The sequence below is a fragment of the Megalobrama amblycephala genome, linkage group LG2 (assembly GCF_018812025.1).
Source record: "Megalobrama amblycephala isolate DHTTF-2021 linkage group LG2, ASM1881202v1, whole genome shotgun sequence".
Taxonomy (NCBI): Eukaryota; Metazoa; Chordata; class Actinopteri; order Cypriniformes; family Xenocyprididae; genus Megalobrama; species Megalobrama amblycephala.
This window is the reverse complement of record NC_063045.1, coordinates 15,391,910-15,413,463: the sequence shown is the minus strand read 5'-3', so window position 1 is coordinate 15,413,463 and position 21,554 is coordinate 15,391,910. Positions and strand designations below refer to the sequence as shown.

The 21,554-nt window shown below is 38.8% G+C and overlaps 1 protein-coding gene across 1 annotated transcript; it reads right to left on the bottom strand.

Annotated features, from left to right (window-relative positions):
- Positions 1-34: 34 nt before the first annotated feature.
- Positions 35-20,439, bottom strand: onecut3a (one cut homeobox 3a). The gene is made up of 2 exons (XM_048183008.1): positions 18,436-20,439; positions 35-6,008 (listed from the first exon to the last, which is right to left on the bottom strand). The coding sequence occupies exons 1-2, from the start codon at positions 19,487-19,489 to the stop codon at positions 5,704-5,706; spliced, it is 1,359 nt and encodes a 452-aa protein (XP_048038965.1). The 5' UTR covers positions 19,490-20,439; the 3' UTR covers positions 35-5,703.
- Positions 20,440-21,554: the final 1,115 nt, after the last annotated feature.

Genomic DNA, 21,554 nt, shown 5'->3' with positions numbered 1-21,554 from the left:
CAATGGTTTTATTTTATTTCAAAACACGCAATTTACCTTTTTTAGATTTTTTTTTTTTCTTTTTCTTTTTTTCTGTAACAGTTATTACTCCAATTTGTCTCCTGTCCACTTGCACTAAATGAAAAGTGCTCCACAGGCTCTCTGGCTCCCCCTGTAGGACAGGAGGAGGAATGAGGCTCTCCTTGATGACATGCCCTTTAACCTTTAACAGCTGCCTGAGAACAAGTTTGTGTGTGCATGTGAAGCTTCAACAGAATATTAAAACGGAGAAGTCCTTGTACGGAAGATTTTGAACAGGGACATGTATTTTATCCTTCAATGTTTTCTTTACTAGGTGTTTAGAATGCTAAGATTCATGAATCCTTGCACCTGTCATGAATCATTGTCAGCCAGCGCAACGTGACAGCTTCAGAAACACACACTGATTGTTTTTTTGGATTGTCTTTACCCTTTGATCAGTCTTTGGCTTGGGTAGATGTGCTCTAAGGAGAGTCTGTGTGCATGTAATTGTTTTCATTTAACTTTGCGCACACTCTTTCCTACATACAGTGTTCCAGTATAAAATATTCTGACAAATATGCTAAACTGCTAAAATCTCCCAGCCGGCCGAGCACCCAAAGCACCTATTTAAAAAACAAAAAACAAAAAACAAACCAGATTAAACAATCCTAGCAAACCAGTTCAGACTAGTTTAAAATGTTTGTTTAGCAGGTACATAACATTTCAAGTTATCCTGGCAACTGAAGTGGAGTTTGAGGAACTGGAAAAGAGCCTGAACCAGCGACATTGATTAAGATTGAGGTAAAGGCTTTTCTTTTTGCATAGTTCTCTGTGCAAAGTCAACCAGCCTCAGCAGCTCTCTATTGACTGATTTGTGGTTATTAGAGAGCATTGTTGGAGCAAACGTTAGCACTTGCCTGCGCTAGCTCTTTTCAATTGGTCCAGTAGTGTGGGAGTAGTTAGATGAGAGGACAATGTAGCTAGATGCTAAAGTGAACATTAGTGTTAGCATCACGATTAGCATGAAACTTACATTTATTGTCCATTTTTGGTGGCTATAATTTCTTATAGATGTTAAATATATTTACTATGCAAAGTTAGCTAATGTTGCACATCGTAAGCACCACAGCAAGCTAAACAGGGCAGTGGTCACCTACTTGTGACCAATGAGCCTCTTTCCTCCTCCTTTTCTCCTCTTCTCCTCCTCTCAGCCTGTCTTCTCTCTACCATTTTTTTTCTCCTTGTTTTGAAACTGATTGTCTTCTACCATCACAAAGACACTTGGTTCTGATTGATTGACAGGTAACAGAAGAGGAAGAGCACAGTGTGACTGGGGGGGGTTGGATCTGCAGACAGACCCGGAGAGAAACATGATGTACGTAATGCTGTTTTACAGTCGATGAGAGACCATTTCTGGTTGGAGGGGTCTGTTGCAAAAAAAAAACTGGCTGGTAGCGTTCCAGTTTTGCGTGAAATGGTGTGCAACCCAAATCGAGAAACACGCCACATGTAAACAAATGCACACTAGATTACATTTCAGAAGAGGAGACGTGTGTACATTAGGTCCATGACCAAGTTCAGTTGCCCAGGATAAACGGTCATGCCCCACTAAAGAGTTATATACATAAAAGAAATACAAGGAGGGCAGAGAGGGCTGCAACAATACATGCACACAACCAGTGAAAAACAACAGTGACAGAAAACTCTACAAAACAAAGACCCCTCCAACACCTTTACCACCCTTCCCACCCATCTCCAGCCTCCCCGGGGTCTATTCGTCCTAGTCGCTCCCACCAAGGTCCAGGTCGATCCAGCTTTACTCTATACAGTATACAATAATCATGCAGAAAAAAGTGTCCCCGCCACTTTAAATGGGAGGAGTTTGTTTTTTCATTATCTTTTAAATTAATGTTAGGAGCACTTAACACAATCGAGTTAGCTTTAAATGAAAAGAAATTAACAAAGTTTGACAAATGCTGAAATTGAAATCAGAAAAAACTTGATGCATATATTGGAAATTCAGCGTACTGTGATTTTGCTCTTTTCTGTCATTTTTCTGTGTTCTGTTTTTCTTTCACTCTCAAATCCTTTTCCTTCGCATCATGTCTTTCATTATAAACATTCAAATGTCTTTCTTTTATAAAGAATTATGTACCACCATCGATCAAAATAATAATAATAATAATAATAATAAACAAGAAATTGGCAAATGAGTGAACCAAACAACAACACCAACAAAAACACAATTTAACAGTATAAAGCTTCAAGTCACAAGTTCAAAAACTAACTATTATTAGTCTTAGCAGTGTTAGTGTACTCATTGTAATTAGCATTAGTTTAATCTAAATTACATAAACTTTACACAAAACATTTGAGGTATTTCAGAATCAATTGTCAACACCTTCCTGCCAAATCCATGTGGTTTCCAATGGGAGAAATATAAGAGGGAAATGGTTCAATGTGTCTTCTAAAATGGCCTCTTCTCTTGAATCACTTACAGCTATTTAAATCTTTGATAAGCAAACTGTATAAAACAGGATTTTATTTTAAACCTGTCCTAGACCTAAATCAATGTAAAATGTTAGTTGTAGCGAACCATGTTGAACAGATTAAAGTTTATTTAAGATATTAGCGCTCATGAAAATAGACCATATGTGGGTAGGGTAAAGTACTGAGGCATTTTGAGTGAAATCTGAGTGTATGACATCAGAAATGCTAACAATGCTAACATTGAAAGATATTTTGCGAGTATGACAGGGCAAATAAAATAGAGACAAGCCTAACGCGAAAGAAAGCTGGGCGTTTTTACAGGGCTCTTAGCCCAAATAATTTCAGTTAAGTGATAGTGCAGAAACAATAAATAAAGTTGGCAATATAAAGTGCTTAAACACCAGTTTATGTTAAACTAACGTCAAAATCACCCCGTGCTTCAATATCTGTATGCCTAAATAATAGTGTACACTTGTATGTTCGAGTAATTGTGCAAGGTGCTGTTCACACAATACGCGTTTTTACGTTTATGGAAAATGGCACACGATCTCGAAACGCGTTTTTAAAATCGACGCGGCACCTTTAAATCGCGGCGGTCCCGCGCGAGACACTGAAAACCCTCGTAACGCTTAACGGTCAAAAACGTCAGTGTAGGCTAGCGCAAGTTTAAACAGAAAAACAATTAAAAAGTAGCGAAATGGAACTTAAACGCGTTCTGTTTGTGAACTGACCAAAAGTGTGTGCGTGTGATTCTGTGTGTATGTGTGTGTGTGTGTGTGTGTGTGTCTTCCAGAGCAGTCCCACCCGTTGTTGAAGGAAAAAGGCACTCAACTCAATCTGCATAGCAGCCGCATCCCTCAGTGTGGTGCTATGCAGTCTGACTGCACTGTGAGAGTATGTATATGTCATCTTATGTGTTAAATCCATTTGTCTTTTTGTTTGTTTGTTTGCACCTATAACAGCTTTGGTTATGCTTTTGGGGTTTTGGTATTTGTGTGTATTCCTCCCTTTGGCAGCACAGGATTGGCAGGTCAAAGAATCTTTGGTATCAGTGGCTGTTTCACAAACCACCCAGCTCAGTGAGGTAGCCACACTGGTTCTCACTACAAACAAAAGGTCAGTTTTATCAGCTAATGTACATATAGATGCCCGCTGATTCATGTAGCTCAAATCTGCTCCCTCTTAATGCTCATAACCAGGCCCACACGGAATCTGCGTACATAATTCTGTGGAAGGATTTCCTCAGTTTTCCACAGAATCTGACTGCCAGTCATTCACAAAATTCTACACATCTGCCATTGCTTGAATATTCATTTATTAAATATTTTGGCTAATTTGATTATGCTTTCAGCTACACATTGCATCATGTTTGAATTCATTCCGCAGAATTCCACTGAATTTTCTACCGTAGTTCAGCAGATTCCATCTGGGCCTGCTTATAACTCCAATGCTCAGAGCATTTTTGCATTAACAGTGCCGACTTTTATCTGTTCAGCAAGTCCTGCAACATTTCCAGAAATGCTACTGTTGCATTCAAAGACACACAAAAAAAACTCCTCTTCGATTTTGAACATCTCCCAACGGAGGTAAGGTTGTGCCCTTGTTTCACACCCATTTTGGCAGGGTTTTTCGAGGTTTTACGGAGGAATTTCGGGTGGAATTCTTGTTTTTGTTTTGTTTACTCTTCAACAGAGCCGAGAGAGCAATATCTGTTTCACGGTCAGTGAAAGTTCCTTCCGTTATGACCTGTGGTAGTTCACATGCAATGCAGAGATGTCCAGCTGCAGTCCTCCGAAGTTCGGTTATTCTTTTAGAAAGTCCTTTTTTTTTCCTTTTCTTTTTTTTAATTTTCCAAGTGATCAATACCTCACATATGCATGGATCACAAGTTTAATAAGAAATAGAAATATTTTGTACCAATTACCCGCTTTAATATTATGAAGAGAAAGGAAGTAGGAGACAGATCAAGAGAAACATAGGGGATTAAAGAGGATTTGTTTTCTGTTTCTGTTGTGTTGCTGTAAAGATATTTCTACCTTTTCAGTTGGTTTTATCACAGACCACATGTACTGAATGATTTAAAGCATTAATTTTTTTTCATAATTTTTGTTTAGAAAAAAAAAAGATTCTGATTCTTTTTAAAAGATGATTGTTGGTTGCTATATGGCACATAATGCCGGTTTGGGTGTGGACTCTGGCTGAGGGTATGTGAACTTTTATATTAAGGCAAACATTATTGGCACTATATTATGTAACATTTTGGACTGTGTTTACCCCTTGTCCACTTCACAGGATAAACATAACATTTGATTTGTCAGTAATATTTCATTTGTGTGTGAATGTACCATTTTGTATCAAATATTTTCACACGCGTTTAAAATGTGCCTCTCGTTGTGTTTGGCTGTACCTGTCTTGACCTTTGGCCTATTTTGTATCTATACGGAATGAAAAATATTCTATTCATAACTGAAATGTCATAGTTTTTTGAGATCAGAAAGGGTGGACCATTGATGAAAATGGTCCAGTATTTTGTCTCCAGACCTGATGCCAGTTCTCAACTGATTCGCTTGTTGCATTATGGATATTTTGAATTGTGTGAACATGCATTAACCACAAGTGCAGTGAAACGTTGCTGCCCAGGCAGCCCTCCATTTCCATCTGTGCAAAATAAACCGTATGGAGAGCTGTGCTGGGTGAACGCGCAAGTCCTTGTTGCGGGAGCTTGTTCCATTTCACCTTCAATAGAGGTCGACGTCCTTCGCCTTTCTGTCTGTATCGATTAGTTTCTCAATTCATTAGCTTAGCATATGATCTGAGAGCCTCAGAGAAACAACTGGCCATTAGGGAATTGTGCCGCTGTGGGCCTGAGAGTGATGATGCAGGTGGTGGCTTTCTTTGACAACCTCGCTTGAGTAACAAGCCTTCTGTGCTGTGAGCTGTGAAAGTGCTCGTTTGTCCTCAACTGCATGAAGAGCGCACTAACAGATCACTTCCGCTCACTTTTTTTGTGGTTTATGTGAATATGATGTGGTGCTTTTCCATGTGGAGATGTTTGGCTTGATTTAATAACAGTCCCAAAGAAGTAATAGGTTGCATTTACTTGAAACTTTGCCATTTATTTTGGCAGCAGTGGGATTGATTGGCACGCAACGGGTGACTATGTGAGGAATGAAAATCCAGTCTCAGCCGCCCAGGGGAAAAAGGGGTTCAGATTTAAGCCTTGGAGAAGGTGGTGGCGGAGGTGCCTGGCTGGCCGGGGCTGGCTACGTGGCCGTGATGGTGTTCCTCATGCCAACGATCAACGCAGCGGCGACGTGCATTCATGAAGAAGTTGCTGACGGTGCTGAGTTCCAGGCCTAGCTGCTGCGAGATGGTCAGCTGCATTTCCTTCGAGGGCCGCTTGTTCTCCTTGAAAATGGCGATGAGCGTGCGACGCTGCAGATCGGTGAAGACCAAGCGCTGCTTCTTGGGTGCCATATTGCGTTCCTTGTGCTGCTCTTGTTCCTTACGCTTGCAGGCTGTGGGGATCAGGAGGATAAATAAGAAAGGTTCAGGGAAAGGGAAGTAGACAAAGAAAATGGAGAGGAAAAAAATTAATTAGCCTCATGTTTGCTCTACATACTGAAATGCCCTATTTCAAAGCAAATTCCACAGATGAACGGCTTTGCAGGGAGTCGAAATGCTCAGACTCTCCTGTTTGGCTGTGGATTAATAGTGATTTAAGACAAATCCATTCTATCTCCCCGGAGGTCAAAAATCATCCCTTTAAAGAGAGCAGACAGAGCAGGCCAGCGGTGAGCACCTCAGCCTGGTCGTTGGAGACACTGCTGTTTGATTCAATATTAATGCAGTTTGCGCTCACAGTAGGAGAGCGAGTGACTGCTATACAAAAGTAGGGGTCTTTGTGTGTGTGAGAGAAAGAAAGAAAGAAAAGAGAGTGAAAGAAAGAAGGAAAGAAAAATGAAGGAAAAAGAGAGAGCGAGAGAGAGAGAAAGAAATGAAAAAGAAAGACGCAAGGGGGTATTGACTCATCCTATTTTAGTGTGTATGTGTCTGTTTTTGGAGGTGGGGTCGTCCACAGAGAGTTCGGACTGAACGCCCCTCCAGCAGGTCTGTAGTCTGCGACTTCAAACAGAGGCCACTGGAGGGCACAGACCTAAGAGAGGCAGGGTATTTTCAAACTCCCTTTAACTCACACCACCACCTCCCTGTATCTGTCCTGGCAACGCACAGAGAGAGATTCTGGCTGCCTACTTGAGGGCAGTAAACATTGCGAGTGTTGTACCAAAGCATTAGGAAACATGAGTATGCCAAGAAATGTTTTACGATGCTTGAAAGTACAAATTTTATTATGTGAAAAAAAAAAAAGATGATCAGATGGCTTTTTTTTTTTTTTTTTTTTTTTTTACCAAAGTGACTTAATTGCAATTATATTAGGTATTTTTTTTAACATAATATTTCATATATTTTACATTTACGCCTATTTACATTGTTTTGTTTTCCAATGCACTCACAGAACTTTTGCTTCTCTCAGCGTTATTTTTGAATGGATCATTAATTTCTTACCTCCGTCGCCTAAGTCATCTAAAAGCAGCAGCTCTTTGCGTCTTACTCCGATTTTATCTATCTATATGTGTGCGTTTGTGGAGTGACTGAAGCCAAACTGTGGTGCCATGTATCTAATTACACTGAGTTGAGGCCCATTGATCACGTCACCTCTCGCAGTCAAATCTGTTTACTACAGGCGTCTAACTGCCTGGACCGCATCCATCATATTCAGATTCTATATCAGCCACTCTCCGTTTACACACGCGCGCGCACGCCATTAAATGCATTGTACAATTGAAGTGTAACGTTTAAATGTTGACGGTACTAACGTGCCTATAATATTTGTTTTCGCATAAAATTATTCCTATCGCATAAAGGTGTCTCGGAGCGCCGAGTCTAAAGTGAATGATGAAGCTTTAAAGCCTTTTAAATTGTTATTAGTCGTCTGTGGCGCTCGACTGAAATAACTACGCCTGAAAAAGCAGACCTCAGCGTATCTTACGTAGACGACCTTTCAGCAAGATTTACTGGAGCCTTTTGTTTTTGAAAGTCATTTGCGTTTTGACAGTGGTTCTCAGTTCTCCAACACCACACATCCCATCAGTAGGCTACTCCAACAAACCTAGAAAGCTGTGTTTGGTGTTATAACCTGAGTCAACCAGCAGGTGTCGCTGGCGATATTCCCTGGTGTAAACGGTTTACAGGCGTAAGATTTTGTAATCAATATTGATCGATCGGTTGGGAAGGGGGCCCTGATTACTGAACCAAGCTCGGCGTAGAAAAGGAAAAAATCGATAGCTGCAGACTTTAGAGCTACAGTGAGCAGAGTGTGGGACAGAACCACAAATATATTGTACAGAAAAAAAATAAGGCAATGAGTGACAAAGAGTGAATTGAAGCATTCCGAGGGATTTTTTGACACTCTCGCTTGTTATTAGCACGTCTGATAAATTTCACAAATTCTAAACAGAACACACTGTAGGCTAGTCTTTCTTTCTTTAAACAGAAGGAAATAAACTTCATTTTATAGTTAGGCCTATATTTGAATTAATTACGCAAAACAAAATATTGAAGGGTTTTCATCTATTAGGCTCTGCTGTTGCAGGTACAGCAGTTGAGTGTAACGGTCGTTCCACAAAAAAATGGTGCATTCGTGTTTTGAAAATGTTATTTTTAATCTTTTAAAGTTTTTATCATTGTCATAAAAAGAAATCCATTTGAATATTAATAAGTTGCGTTGTGCCTTAAGGTTAAATGTAAAATAGAAAGCCTTTGACGGCTATAGGGTTGACAGATTTAGGCTACAGTTAATTAAACTGTACTCAAGGTCATGACACTGTTCATAGAAAGATCATTTAATGCTGTTTCTACAAATATCCATTTTTAAATAATAATTATAGTTAAATACATTATGATGAGTTGACTAGCCTAAAAAAGAATTTTGCGGATAACATCGGCTTCAGCTTTTCATTGTTTTCACATTAAAGGCGCACCATTTTCGTGAACTAAGATGTTCATGTATGCAAATCTCTGAGATGCTCAAAAATACTTTTCAACGACTGTTACGTTCTCTAGCAGTGTATAGTTTCTGACTTGCATGCCTTGCAACACACCGATGATAGCGGGGTTGGCTTGTGGTGTTCAATACCCTACCGATCGATAAATCCGTAAATAATTCGTTTTTGAAATTCATTTCATTTAATTAATTGTAGTTCCATGAAAATTGTTCTGGTAATGAGCCAGAAACTACGGTATGCCTGCCTTGTACCAATGGGGCGCCAAGTCTAAATTCGAAATAATACCAATAATAGCCTAGCACTGCGTGCTGTGCAGTGTGGGGAATGACAAATGAGGACACACTGCCGTATGATTCAGAATAATGACTAAAAAAATCACAACAGCAAGCATCCATTTATGTATGACCTATGATAGCGTTAATTAGTCTCGATGTGAGACATTAGCCAATCGCAGGTACGTCTTTTAATTACTCCGTATTCACCGCAAATGTCTGCAGAATGCTTATTTATTTTTAATAAATTAGGCTTAAGCTATTCGATTGTGTATATACAAATGCGTTTTGTAATGAGAGCATTTAGACTAACCATTCCTCATCTTTCTTTTAGCACTTTTTATGCTTGTATGGCTGTTTTCAAGAACACGTTTGAAAACTTTTATATAGCCTAGGCCTAATCTTTAGCCTGCACATTGTCTAAAATAGGCTTATCTGAATATTTGATAAAAATGAATAAATAACAAGACCACAGTTACGAATATCTTAGAGTTAGAAAATTGAGTTGGCATTTTAGGCTTCCGTGTTTGTTTTTTTGTTTTTTTGTCTACTAGAATAGTTTTGTGTTAATTGGTAAGCTCTTGTTGTAAACAAGATTGTGCTCAAGGCTCTCTCTAAATACTCGACTAAATTTAGTGTAATGCAATAAGGAAAGATCAGTATGCTAATATTCAGGTAATTTGAAATAACAGCTCAACCTATTGAAGCCGTGACATTATCGCAAATCATTAGCCATGAACTTACTTCAGAATCTTTGTGTTGTTTACGAAGAGGATATTAAAGACATTAGCCTACTAAAACAAAGAAAATGTTGATCATCCTTCTAAAATGTTATGAACTAAGACACACAAAGATGTAGTTTGCAGTAAGTGAATAGTCAAGGTGTTTGCGAATAATGACCCACAGTGAAAGGTATCCACCTTTTTCCAATACACCCCATGACGCTTTGTGCGAATTATAATTTAGGCTAAACTGTAAACAATTAGCAAAAGGTTCGCTCCATGAACGCAATAAGCATTTTCAAAAACTGGGTACAATGAGATCACATTACTCACCCTTCCACCGTCAAACATTAAAGGACATTTAAAAGTGTAAAAGCATTAACAGATTACTACCACAGACCACGAATAACTCCTGATTATGTCTTCCTGAATATGCAATATTGCTGACGTATTAAATATCACTAGCCTATATTTCTGTATTAGGCCTATGTAACACGTTGCCTTAATCAAAAATGTTAATTAACTAGAACATTGAGTAATAATTGATAGTTATTCAAAGTGATTTTCGTCATTGTCATGGAAAGAGATGTGAGGATTTGGGGAGAAAAACGAGAGATTCTTAGTGCATTTCAGTGTATTAAATCTAAATCCATCTAAAACGCTTTAGGAAAGTTAGGAAAAAGGTGGATAGAGCATAGATGTGTATGTAGGCCCTGTCCCAAATGGCACCCTAAACACTCACGGTCTTCCTACAAGTCCGTACTTTCGTGACGTAACTCCGCTTGCGAGCACCCTTCTGAAACCTAAAATGACAAATGGGACACCCTATGGTCTCATGAACATAAAGGCGCACACGGCAGCCATTTAAGTCTACAAGACCGTAAGTGCATAAGTGTGCCATTTGGGACAGGGCCCCAGATTCGACTGCTCCAGACATGTCAACGCATCCACCATCTTGGAATGGTCAACATGTTTTTTCAGTTTCTGGTTGTAAAAATGTATTTATTAACTCAATATTACAGGTATTTAAACTATGGTAACTTTTTAAAGGTAGGGTAGGCAATTTCGGAGAGGCTTACAATAGCAAGCTAGCTTTGAAAGCATGAGATCACCCTTCAGAGTGCTCTCCAAAGCTACTCCTCTTTCAAAACACAAACACACAAAGCAGATTCTACAAAGCGACATGAGAAAGACAGCGTTAAATTACCTCATATCTCAAAGCACATAACATTACAATAATAATGAACATAAACAACTTACAGAGCTCTTACTTGTACCACCTGACTGCTGCAGATTAATTTCGGTGTTGACAGTGTTGACACACAAACGCATAAATCCAAGTCCGAGGATGTGAACAGCTCCGGGTAGAATGTCACTGGTTGCCATTTGTAAAAGGCGTCTGTTGTTTTTTTTGTGGTGCTCGGTTTGTCTACAGCTCTACATAGTATTATGGAATGCGCAGATGTCGTGTGATGTCTGTGCTAGAAGGGTGCGTGGAGGTATGGAAATACAAATGTTGACAGGCACGAAGGACATATTAATCATATTAATGAACATTTTTTGGTCCTGAGACTTCCACAGAAGAAATATGTATGTTTTAATATTTAGAACACATATATTATTGATTGATATCAGGATGTGAAGAAAGCTTCAATCAGTATAACAAAAAGTGTTTATAAAAAATTGCCTACCCTACCTTTAATGTCGTGTTAGCTAACGCCTTCATTAATGATAAACTAAATCCTATGAAAATCATACTAAAGTCTATTGCAGATACAGGTATTTATACATGCATATAACTATGATTGCAGACGCTCAGTCAATTTGCTCTCGAATGTTCACGGACTGGCTTTGAGCGTTCCAATATGGCAGACGGCATACGTATAACCGCACATAGAAACAGCTGCTATGAGGCATCTATGTATTTATATGTATCTATGGGATAGATAATGTGAAGCTACATCACACCGTTGCATTCTGGGGCGGTGCCTCCATCTTAAGAGGATCGCCCTCTGCTACCGATACTGAAATTATTACATATGTTTTGTTTGTGCCTTTAAATTAAATATTAACATTCTTCATGGCATTCGCTTGCAGGGAAAAGAAGCTATTTTATTGCATTGCATGATAATTTGATGTTTTCACTGTAATTTTGCAGTTACCATGAAAACAGTGTCACACGCTGGGCGCTCACTGCTGCTTCGGCCGTCACATAGTAGAAATGTACAGATAGAAATGTTGAAAGAAATTGATCCATTTCTTTGTTGGAAACATTTAAATGTAACTAAAGTTTTATTGTTGTCATTGTACATATTCACTTTATCATGGTCATGGAGGGGAATTTTCTCCCTGAATGATGATGTGAGTTATGGCAATTATCAATGCAGTATGAACGATCTACAGAAAATCAAAACACTGCCTTGAACTCACTAGCAGAAAGGCAGCGCGGTCCTCCTAATATGGCGTCTAAACGAGACCATTACCCAGAACTCAACATGGCGTGATTCTTCACATTCTGTATAGACTATATAAAGACCCGCCCCTTTTCAGCACTGTGCTCGTTGTGTTCTGTCTTTTGGATTGTATGTCCACAGCATGAAGGTAAGATCTTACGGATTTATGAATCAACTGCTCATTTTAAAATCGTCTTGGTCTAACTGACATTATGACATCTGCTTCAAACATTACTTATTGTAATTAACTAAATTATCATGAGCATTGTAAATACACTTTACCAGCTAATTACTATTCGACAGTGATGCCATAGAGTTACCACAAAAACTGAAGTTTTCTAAAGATGGCTGCATGCCCATTTCTCTGGTGCATAAGGTCTGTATAAGCTTTATAAACTGCAGTATATATTGTCTAAACCAGCAATCTATGTTCAGCATTTCAGATGGTTCTGATTCTTATATGTTCAAAGCTTATGATAGGAGTTGTTGCCATATGATAAATTATTGATATTGCAGAATACAGTGTGTGCCTTTGAAGGTACAGTGAAATGTATGGGGCAAACATTGTACTACTCATCAAAGAGAGTCATTCATGTTTGAAGTACAGGACTACATTTAGCTTCATAAGCCCATGGCAGGTTCTTGTCTTTGAGGGTTAAACTTGGTTTCATCATTATCGGCTAATTGGAACTAAAATAACCAAACTCCAAGGGTTCAGTCCAAGGGTTCTTGACTTCACAAATTCTAAATAAATAAATAAATGGTGTCTCCTGTGAAAGCTGGAGGTGTATGCGCGCTCTCTTGGATTTCAAGTGGGAGGACTGAGGGAGTGCAGAGATCGATGACTGGCCGCGCCGCTCAGCCGACCAGTCTGCCTAGGATCGATGCATAGAGTGCGGCTGAGCTGAAATTGGGAGCGGAGTGGCTCCCATAGAGGCCTATCCAACGGTGTTTAAAAAGTCAGTGTGTCATGAAATTGCCCTTGTATGAACATGAATTGTTATCATCAGCAACTATTTTGCTGTAGATAAGCAGGGGTGTGATTAGCATGAGTATGCCTGTGTGCTGTGTAAATATATTTAACAATAGAACGTGGAAATCAGAACTAATAATAGATAATCTGTTGGGGGGCCTGGGTTGGGAAACACTAATGTAAACAGCTGATATGTAGGTTATGCTGTGAGTGAGGCTTGTTGTCTCTCTTAAACATTACTAATGATGTTACACCTTTTTCCAGCTGCTCTCTCTATCAGGTGGCCTGACTAAACAAGCACATGACTTTTAAAAGTCTCTCACCTTTTAAACAACTCACTGGTAGGCTACCATTTCTTTAGGACTTATCATGGATTGATTTGATCTTTTTCTCTGATTTGATTTATTGGATGTCTGCCATTTTTATCAGCGTGACTTGGTGCTAATCGTCTCAAAGGTCGATGTTTTGACAGGGGCCGATTCTGCTGAGTTAGCCATGGAGGAGGGTGGTGGGCGAGGTAAAGGGCCAAACCTGTGGTCTAACTACTGTACAAGCAGGTTCTTTTAAGAACTAAGCCTTTCTTGTTAATGTTGACATGATCATAACACATGACTATTGTGGTGAGATCAATAATTGAACAGTCTAATAAAACTGTTGTTTTAGTCAAACATCCGCTCTATAGGCATATCGACACAATGGAATGTGTTTGGTTGTAAAGACTGCTTGACCTACAATTACAGTGAAGTGGGTTTAAGAGGTCTGAAGGGTTGGGGGACTAAACACCCTGCACAAAGTCTTGAAAGAACATTTAAAACCTCTGAAAATACCACAGGATTAATCAATAGGTTTCATTTCTTGTGTGGGCTCAAGCTGTCATTGAACATGTACAACTGCACTCTCTTTAAAAAAATATTCCAGTCAAAAATATTCTGGTCTGAAAAACCATCAAGAACATAATCATTTAATCTCCAAAGAACCATGTACATCAAAAATAGTTATTAAAGGGTTATTAAGAAGATGGTCCTAAAAGATCATTATTAGGATCTTTATTTGTAAGACCGTAACAAGAATATTTCAAAATGTTGACGGACTAAAACTATCAATGGTGGTGTGCTAATAAACGTGGTTAGGCTCTGGGTTTCACAGCTGTTACAAGATGGTTTGATTGACTAATTTAGCAGGTTGTGGGCTCAATGTGTCTGTAAATGATGTAATGGCACACCAATAGAGTCACTGCTCTGTTAAATGGCCCTTGATGCCTCAAGATGTGTCAGAAACCAGCCGGTCTCTCAGCCTCTGGAGGATACCTGTTGGTTTTGTATCTGACCACACTGGCAAGTTTGAATGTTTACATTTGTTTTGCCAATAAAAGGCTGTGCATTCATTGTATGTAAAATGCATACACACACACACACACATATATATATATATATATATATATATATATATATATATATTTTTTTTTTTTTTTTTTTTTTAAATATATATAAAATGCCCATTAGAATTATATTCTTGTATATTTATACCATTAGCAGTTACCATGAATTATGGCAAATTGTTAATGCAAATTAATTTTATCACTCCATTTAAATTTAATATTGCACCAGCAAGATTTGCACGGGTTGATGCGAAATAAATTACTGCATACAGCGGAACTAGCTCTCAGGTCAGTATAATATGCATCAGATAAGGCGGAAAGTGAAGTATATTTACAACAAGCCCAAGTGCTTTGTGCCGTGACTCAAACGATTTGGAGGCGTTGTTCTGGAATATCAGCTGTGATAAAATTATTAAATCCCCCCCTTGGTAAAATTTAGTGGTGACGCAATGCAATTTAACCCTTTGATGCTCTCCTCCTAGGCGGCACGGTCTCTTAGCAATTTGATTTAAAGGTCACTCTCTCCTATCGATCCATTTTGGCGGGCGAGCACAGAGATTGATCATGAAAATCTAAGCTCGCGGAGACAGTACTGCAAGCATTATAGAGCAACAATGTTAGATCTTATGGTGGCGCGTACATCTCTGTCCTCAGTTATTTTACAGAACAGGAGTAAGGAGGTGGTTTAGAACTTGGACGTGAATTAGGCTACTTACGGGCTTACATAAGACATTACTGCCATAATGGCCTTTACTGTAGCCTACAGAATTTTAAAAAAGGTGGCAAATAAGGTTGTACTGTAATATCACGATGTAAAGCAGAATAGATATCTGTATGTGGACATATCAATTTGAATAGTAACGTCTCTAGCAAAAGCTATGTGTGCATTCACGTTGTTTGCAAATAATACATAAAATCTTATATTCTCATGTATGTATTCTTTCATAAATAAGTACGCCTAGAGTCATTTTTTTTTAAGTAGGCTAACCACAAAAGTTAGATTAAAATATAGAGTTCGCTTACGGAGGTTACCATAGCAACAGTTCGCTGCTCTAGCGTTTTCAGTTTGGATCAGTAGGCCTATCGGACAGTATTACCAAGACAGCACTATTTTTCGATTTACATATCACGAAAAACATAAGTGTTTAAGATTTATGTTTTACATATTTAGTATAGCCTAGTTGATCTTTAGCTCGCTTTAGAAAATAAACTGGGTAGAACCTCAACAGAACATAAAGATTATTTTAAAATTAGAACCCTTGAAAGTTATTAAATAATCCGCGCCATTGAGAAAACAGCTTTGAAATTAGAATAATGCACTAGGCCAAGGTGGGAAGGGACGAAAGTGAATTTTCTCCAATTTGGTTCCAATTAAGCTATTGAAATAGCAAAACTAGCTACTGAAATCAATACAAATTCACTGCTTGTTATAGACCCCAACTCTGATGCAAGACCGTTTTAAATCACATCGGATTGGGTGCAGGCGTGGTCATGGAATTTGCTTGAGAGTAAAAGATTCTCTTCGAACACCCTTGAATAATCATATTTTAAAAAACGGCTTCCATGTGTTTACAAAACAGGTGACCGCATCTTCATTTTTCACTTCTGGCTCTATCAATTATTAAGGTCAGCATCGATCATTTTCTTGGCCTGTCAAAATCCGTCTCCCCTGAAAATGCCTCGATTCGCTAATCCTAAATCAATTGCGTCCATCCTCGTGGGCTGGGAACTGGAGGCGAGACTGGAAGTCATTTTGATGAGGAGGAAGATGATGATGTTGAGTGAAAAGCAAACACTCCACTTAAAAAGTGTGTGTATGTGTGTGTGTGTGTGTGTGTGTGTGTGTGTGTGTGTGTGTGTGTGTGTGTGTAACTTGTAGTAGGATTACCAATCCTAAATTGATTGATTGCGCTCATACGAGAGAACTTATCTATTTAGTTTAACTGATTGTCAGATGGGCAATGTGGTGGGTATAATTCTCATGTTTGCTATTGAAGAAATTTATTGGATAGGCCTAAAATTACATTTGGTTTAAATTTTTTAAGGAAAAAAACTTCCCGTCGTGATGTATTTGCTTATAATTACAGATTTACTTTAATATTGTTTTATACTTTAATTCTTGCACTCATATATGACTAAGAGAGACTGAATACGATACACAGAAAAATCTACATCATTCCTCCTAACGAAACAGTAGGCTAGGTAAATTCAGAGTCCAATGGGAGAGAGTGCTGAGCCGGTATAATTGATAGATGTACTGGCTATCTTTATTGATCGCTGTATTGATTGGGCCAAATACATTGAGATGGAGTGTGGAAAACAGCACAGATGCTGAGACGAATTGTTTTTCATCGTTAATGAAATCTTTAAACATTGCGCACTGCGTATTATTTGAGGTTTGCACGTTTTCTGTCAGAATTATACGAGCGACCCATCTGATATGCCTTATATTGGCTATGCTGCTTTTATTTGTCGTTTTTATTAAATATTTAAAACAATTCTCGTTGGTTTTTTTTACTTGCACGAACTATGTCTACTGTCAAAAAAACCCTCTTCAGCTCTCCAGAAGAACAATACCAAATGATTTCACAGACACGGGCATTTTCACATTAGCCAAGCAGTGCCACGGCATTGATTTTTGTGACTGTGATGAATTTGGAATAGTAATTTGAATTTATTGATTGATGTAGTGAACGAGTATTCCCAGACTCTGAAACACAACCCCCCAACTTCTACAAGCGCGCTGTGCATAATGGCTCATTTAAATTGCACTTGCTTTTGTTATTTGCATAGCATAGTAATTCCTCATTGATACATTTACTATAGATTCGGAACATGCAAGGGCTTTTATTTTATAAAAGGTATTATTTTATTCCAGGAATACTGGGATTTAAGCAAGACAACAGTAATTTAACTAAAAACAAATGTTTGTAGAAGAATCTTTTAAATAAATAATTTATACTTATAATATTTAAAATATTATAAACATATATAGATAGATAGATAGATAGATAGATAGATAGATAGATAGATAGATAGATAGTCTATTTTAAGGGTCACACTTTACAGTGTTCATGTAATTAATCATAGTGTCATGAATTGTTTGTAATATGGATGCATTGTAAAGTGTAAGGCCTGTGGAACTGAAGTCAAAAACTAAGTTTACCCGAAAGGCATTGAGTTACCATACCTCTAAGTTACTACCTGTAGCAGTGGAGAGTTCGTCTTCCGTTTAGGGTAACTCCCTTTTAATAGGGTGTGGAAGAAAAAAAAATCAAGATGCCCAATTAGCTTTAACAGCAACGGCACTTAAGAGGACAATTGAATAGCGTTTAAATCTTTATTTACCAGAACAACTTTAAATGCGCAAAGGAACAATTTACATTCCATTAAGTGCTTTTCAACGGGGCATTGACTGGAACTAAAATATGCCACTATATCCTGGTTAATTGAACCCACAACTGAAATACGACGTGAGGCGATGGGTTTTGACTGGTCAGCGGCCTCTATTCCAACCATTATCAAAGGTAGGCTAATGTTCATTACACACACAGTTTTTTATTCAGTTGTATACATTTTCTGTGGGCACATTTTAAGGTCAAGATTACACAGTTGACTACATTGTTTTAATTTGAAGTAAAAATGAAAAGAGGACATTTATGAAAAGAAATTTAGCTGAGAAACTTTTGATGACAGGTTGGTGCAAAACAGTGAAACAGTAATAATAATAAAAAATAAGTAGCAGTTTTTCATTTTTACTTTTCAGGTTATAGCAAATATTTAGATGCCTCTGAAATATTTTCTTCTAGTTCATTTAAGGATGCTTATTTGTCTATGTTGAATGTTTAATTCATATCGTCTGTATTTTTATTATCTTTCAGATGCCTTTAGATGAACCGTGAGAAACCAAGCACAAATATTAGGAACAAAGAATATTAGGTCCATGCACAAAGTATTGATTACATAAATGAAGATAATGCAAGGAGATAAAGGTAAACAAATATATATAGATTTTGTGTGACTGTTTTGATTTCCTTTTTTTTTTTTTTTTGCACGAGGAGACTTCAGTGACCTTCACTCACCTGCAAGCCTAAGGGCTGACATGCGCTGGAACTCGGGTTCCTGCAGCCACTTCCACATCCGTCTGAACGTCTCCCGACCTGACTTGAGTTTACTCCAGGGTTTGGGATTCCGCAGGAGGTCCGAGAGAGTTCCTTGAGAGCGACACAAGATCCTCTGGGCAAAGATGGCCTGTGGAATGCTGTACCTCTTTAACTCCGCCGTTATCCGCTGAGCCACCTCCTTGGTGTTGATCTCCTCCACCTGCCCTGACCCACCGCCCTGTCCGCCACCTCCTGCTGCCTGCCTATCCCGCTCCGAGAGCACCGACACGTTCGCCTGAGAGTGCGAGTGACTGTGGTGGTGGTGGTGGTTGATGCCGTTGAGAGAAGACATTATGCCCGCCCCATGCCCGCCTAAACCCCGCGCCAGGTGCTCCTCGCCCCGGCCGAGCATCGCAGCGTGGGACTCGAAGCTTCCCGTGGAAATCATCTTGTCGTTCCCCAGGTGAGCACTCGGACCGTACGCGCTCAGAGTCTGTTGAGAGTTGTGCAAAGACCCAAGGCCATTGGAAAGAGGCGATAAAGGTTGTCCCATCCCGGACAAGTCTTTGGAGTAGTGCCCGTATAGATTGCTCATGGACGCGAGGCCCCGGTCATCCCGCATCAGCGTGAAGCTGCCGCTGACATTCCCGGCGGCGAGACGCTGGTGCGCGGGATGGTGATGAGCGTGAGGGTGCGGGTGATGGTGAAATTTCTCTGAGACGTTAGATATGGGAGGCAAATGGTGCTGCAGCGGCGTCAGGGTGGTGTAAGTGCTGCTCAGACTCATGCTCGAATCGCACGACATGGTCATCGCTGGATGGAGAGGACCGGACAGCGAATGGTCCGTGCGATACTCCCCGGCCCCGTCCAGTATTGAGGCCATGCTGGACACCATCGCTGACCTCCCGTGCGATGACACCAAGTTCCTATGTGTCGTCGACTGCCGTGCGTGAGGAGAGTTCATCAAGTCCCCCGTTTGATGGGAGTGTGACACGCCGTGCAGATTCCCAATGTTTTCCATTGTAAGTTCCATTGTTGAAAGACACTGTTTTGCCCCTCTCTCTCTCTTTCCTTTTTTTTTTTCTCACACTCTCCTTTCCAATAAATTTTAAACGATCTCAAAGCCGCGCGCCATTGATCCCCGAGATCTTCAGTGTTAGTCAATCCAGCATTTCACCACGCACATGTACGTACGCCTGGTGTCTAAACGCTTGTATCTATCGCCGTGGCGCGCGTCTTACTACTGACAGTCGAAGCTGACCGAGTGAGAGTGTCTGTCTCGTGACCGCGCAATATATTAAGATGTGTGCACGGCCGCGCGCACCCCACAAAATAAAGGTTCTTCGGTGATTCTTAGATTCAGCAAAAAGCAATTTTTCCTATCCAAAACTAATTTTTGTTATTTAGGGATCTTGAGATAATTTTGTTGGTTTCATTTTTCAGGTTCTTCAGCCTATTGGTTTCTGATTGGTTTAAAACACCAGTAGGCAATATACGTGTTTTCTAAAGAACTAGAGAATAAAAATATCTTCAATCAAGACGCAAATGCCTTTTAAAGGGTGTACACTCACACAGTTTAAGACTAGGACTGACGTCACCAATACTTTGTGTTGTACAATCGAGAGACACCTATAGTATAGGTGATTCACTTACTCTCACAATTCATCTGTCTGCTGTCTTGAAATAAAAGACCGAAATAGCGTTTTTTAAGCTTATGTTGGGTCACATCTGCACACTTCGACACCAGTGTTGTTGTGAATTATTGGGGATTCCTTTATGGACATGATTCATCGGTTTCTCCTGATAAACTTGCTTAACTTGGCGCCAGTGTGCGACATCTTAATGGTTAAATATTAATGGATTTCCCAAACCCAAGTAGATAAGATAGTCAAATTCCTTTTGAACGACATGAGATCACATGATTAATCATATCATATTTGTGTTAAACGCTTGAAAGTTTAAAGAAATGTCATTATCAACCAAATGGGCTATTGCAGTTTTGTTGTGGCAGAAACTGCTGTGATGTAATTAACGCTTTGAACAGCAGAAAAAATATAAACATTAACACAGAGAAAGAAGGTGAGGCAACAAATCAAAGAAAGGAAAATGACGTTCATATTCACTTTATATTCACAGTTTTTTAGGCCTAAATAATAAACACTTTCATTTGACAAGGTTGAAGGTAGCCTATATTGCTTTGTTTTGTATTTAAGTGTTGCTTGTGCATGGATAACATGCAAACGTATCACATTCAATCCATTTACATACAGGCCTACCATTTGTAATTCACTAGACTTGAGCATAACAACAGATAACTCACACTGCTAAAATTAATTTTAAGGAATAAATACAATGCTTACTGTTTTTATTCCAGATGATCACTTCCGGTTCACGCCTATTATTAATGCCTCAGTCGCTGATCAATAAATTGATCATTCAGAATGGGATGGGTAATAAATGTAATATATTTGTTTTCTTTAAGAATAGGCTCACAAAGAGTGAATTGCCATTATAATTGACTATCATCGGCCCACTTATTTATTTGCAGTCAATAAATAAAACGGAAGATATTTATATACCATACCAAAAAAGACCATTTCTTGGTCGAATTTCCTTGGATCTTAATCTCTGGATGCGCCAAAAAAAAAAAAAAAAAATGGTTTGCGTACACATAGGCCCAAAGCAACAACACAACAAGAAAATACCTTTAGTTTAAAACTTAACTTCACCATTTAACTTCTCTGCAAATATTCATATAGGAATAAAATATATAATATAATTAAAATTGTATTATAATGATGAATAGGACTATGACATTAGAAAAAACATCCTTGATCCTTGGGATCACTGTTTCTTTATTGATCCTTGCAAGCAGTGTTGCAAAATAAATTAGGCCGCTCACAAATCTTTACTGCATCTTTGCAGAATTTTATTCACGGTCCTTTCACTATTTCTGTTGTCATACTCTCAAAGTTTGATTATATATATATATATATATATATATATATATATATATATTCTAGGTTAAGTTTGGTATTTAACCTTATGCAACTTAAGCCTTAATGTTTATTGTATTATTGTAGGGTATATTAATTGCA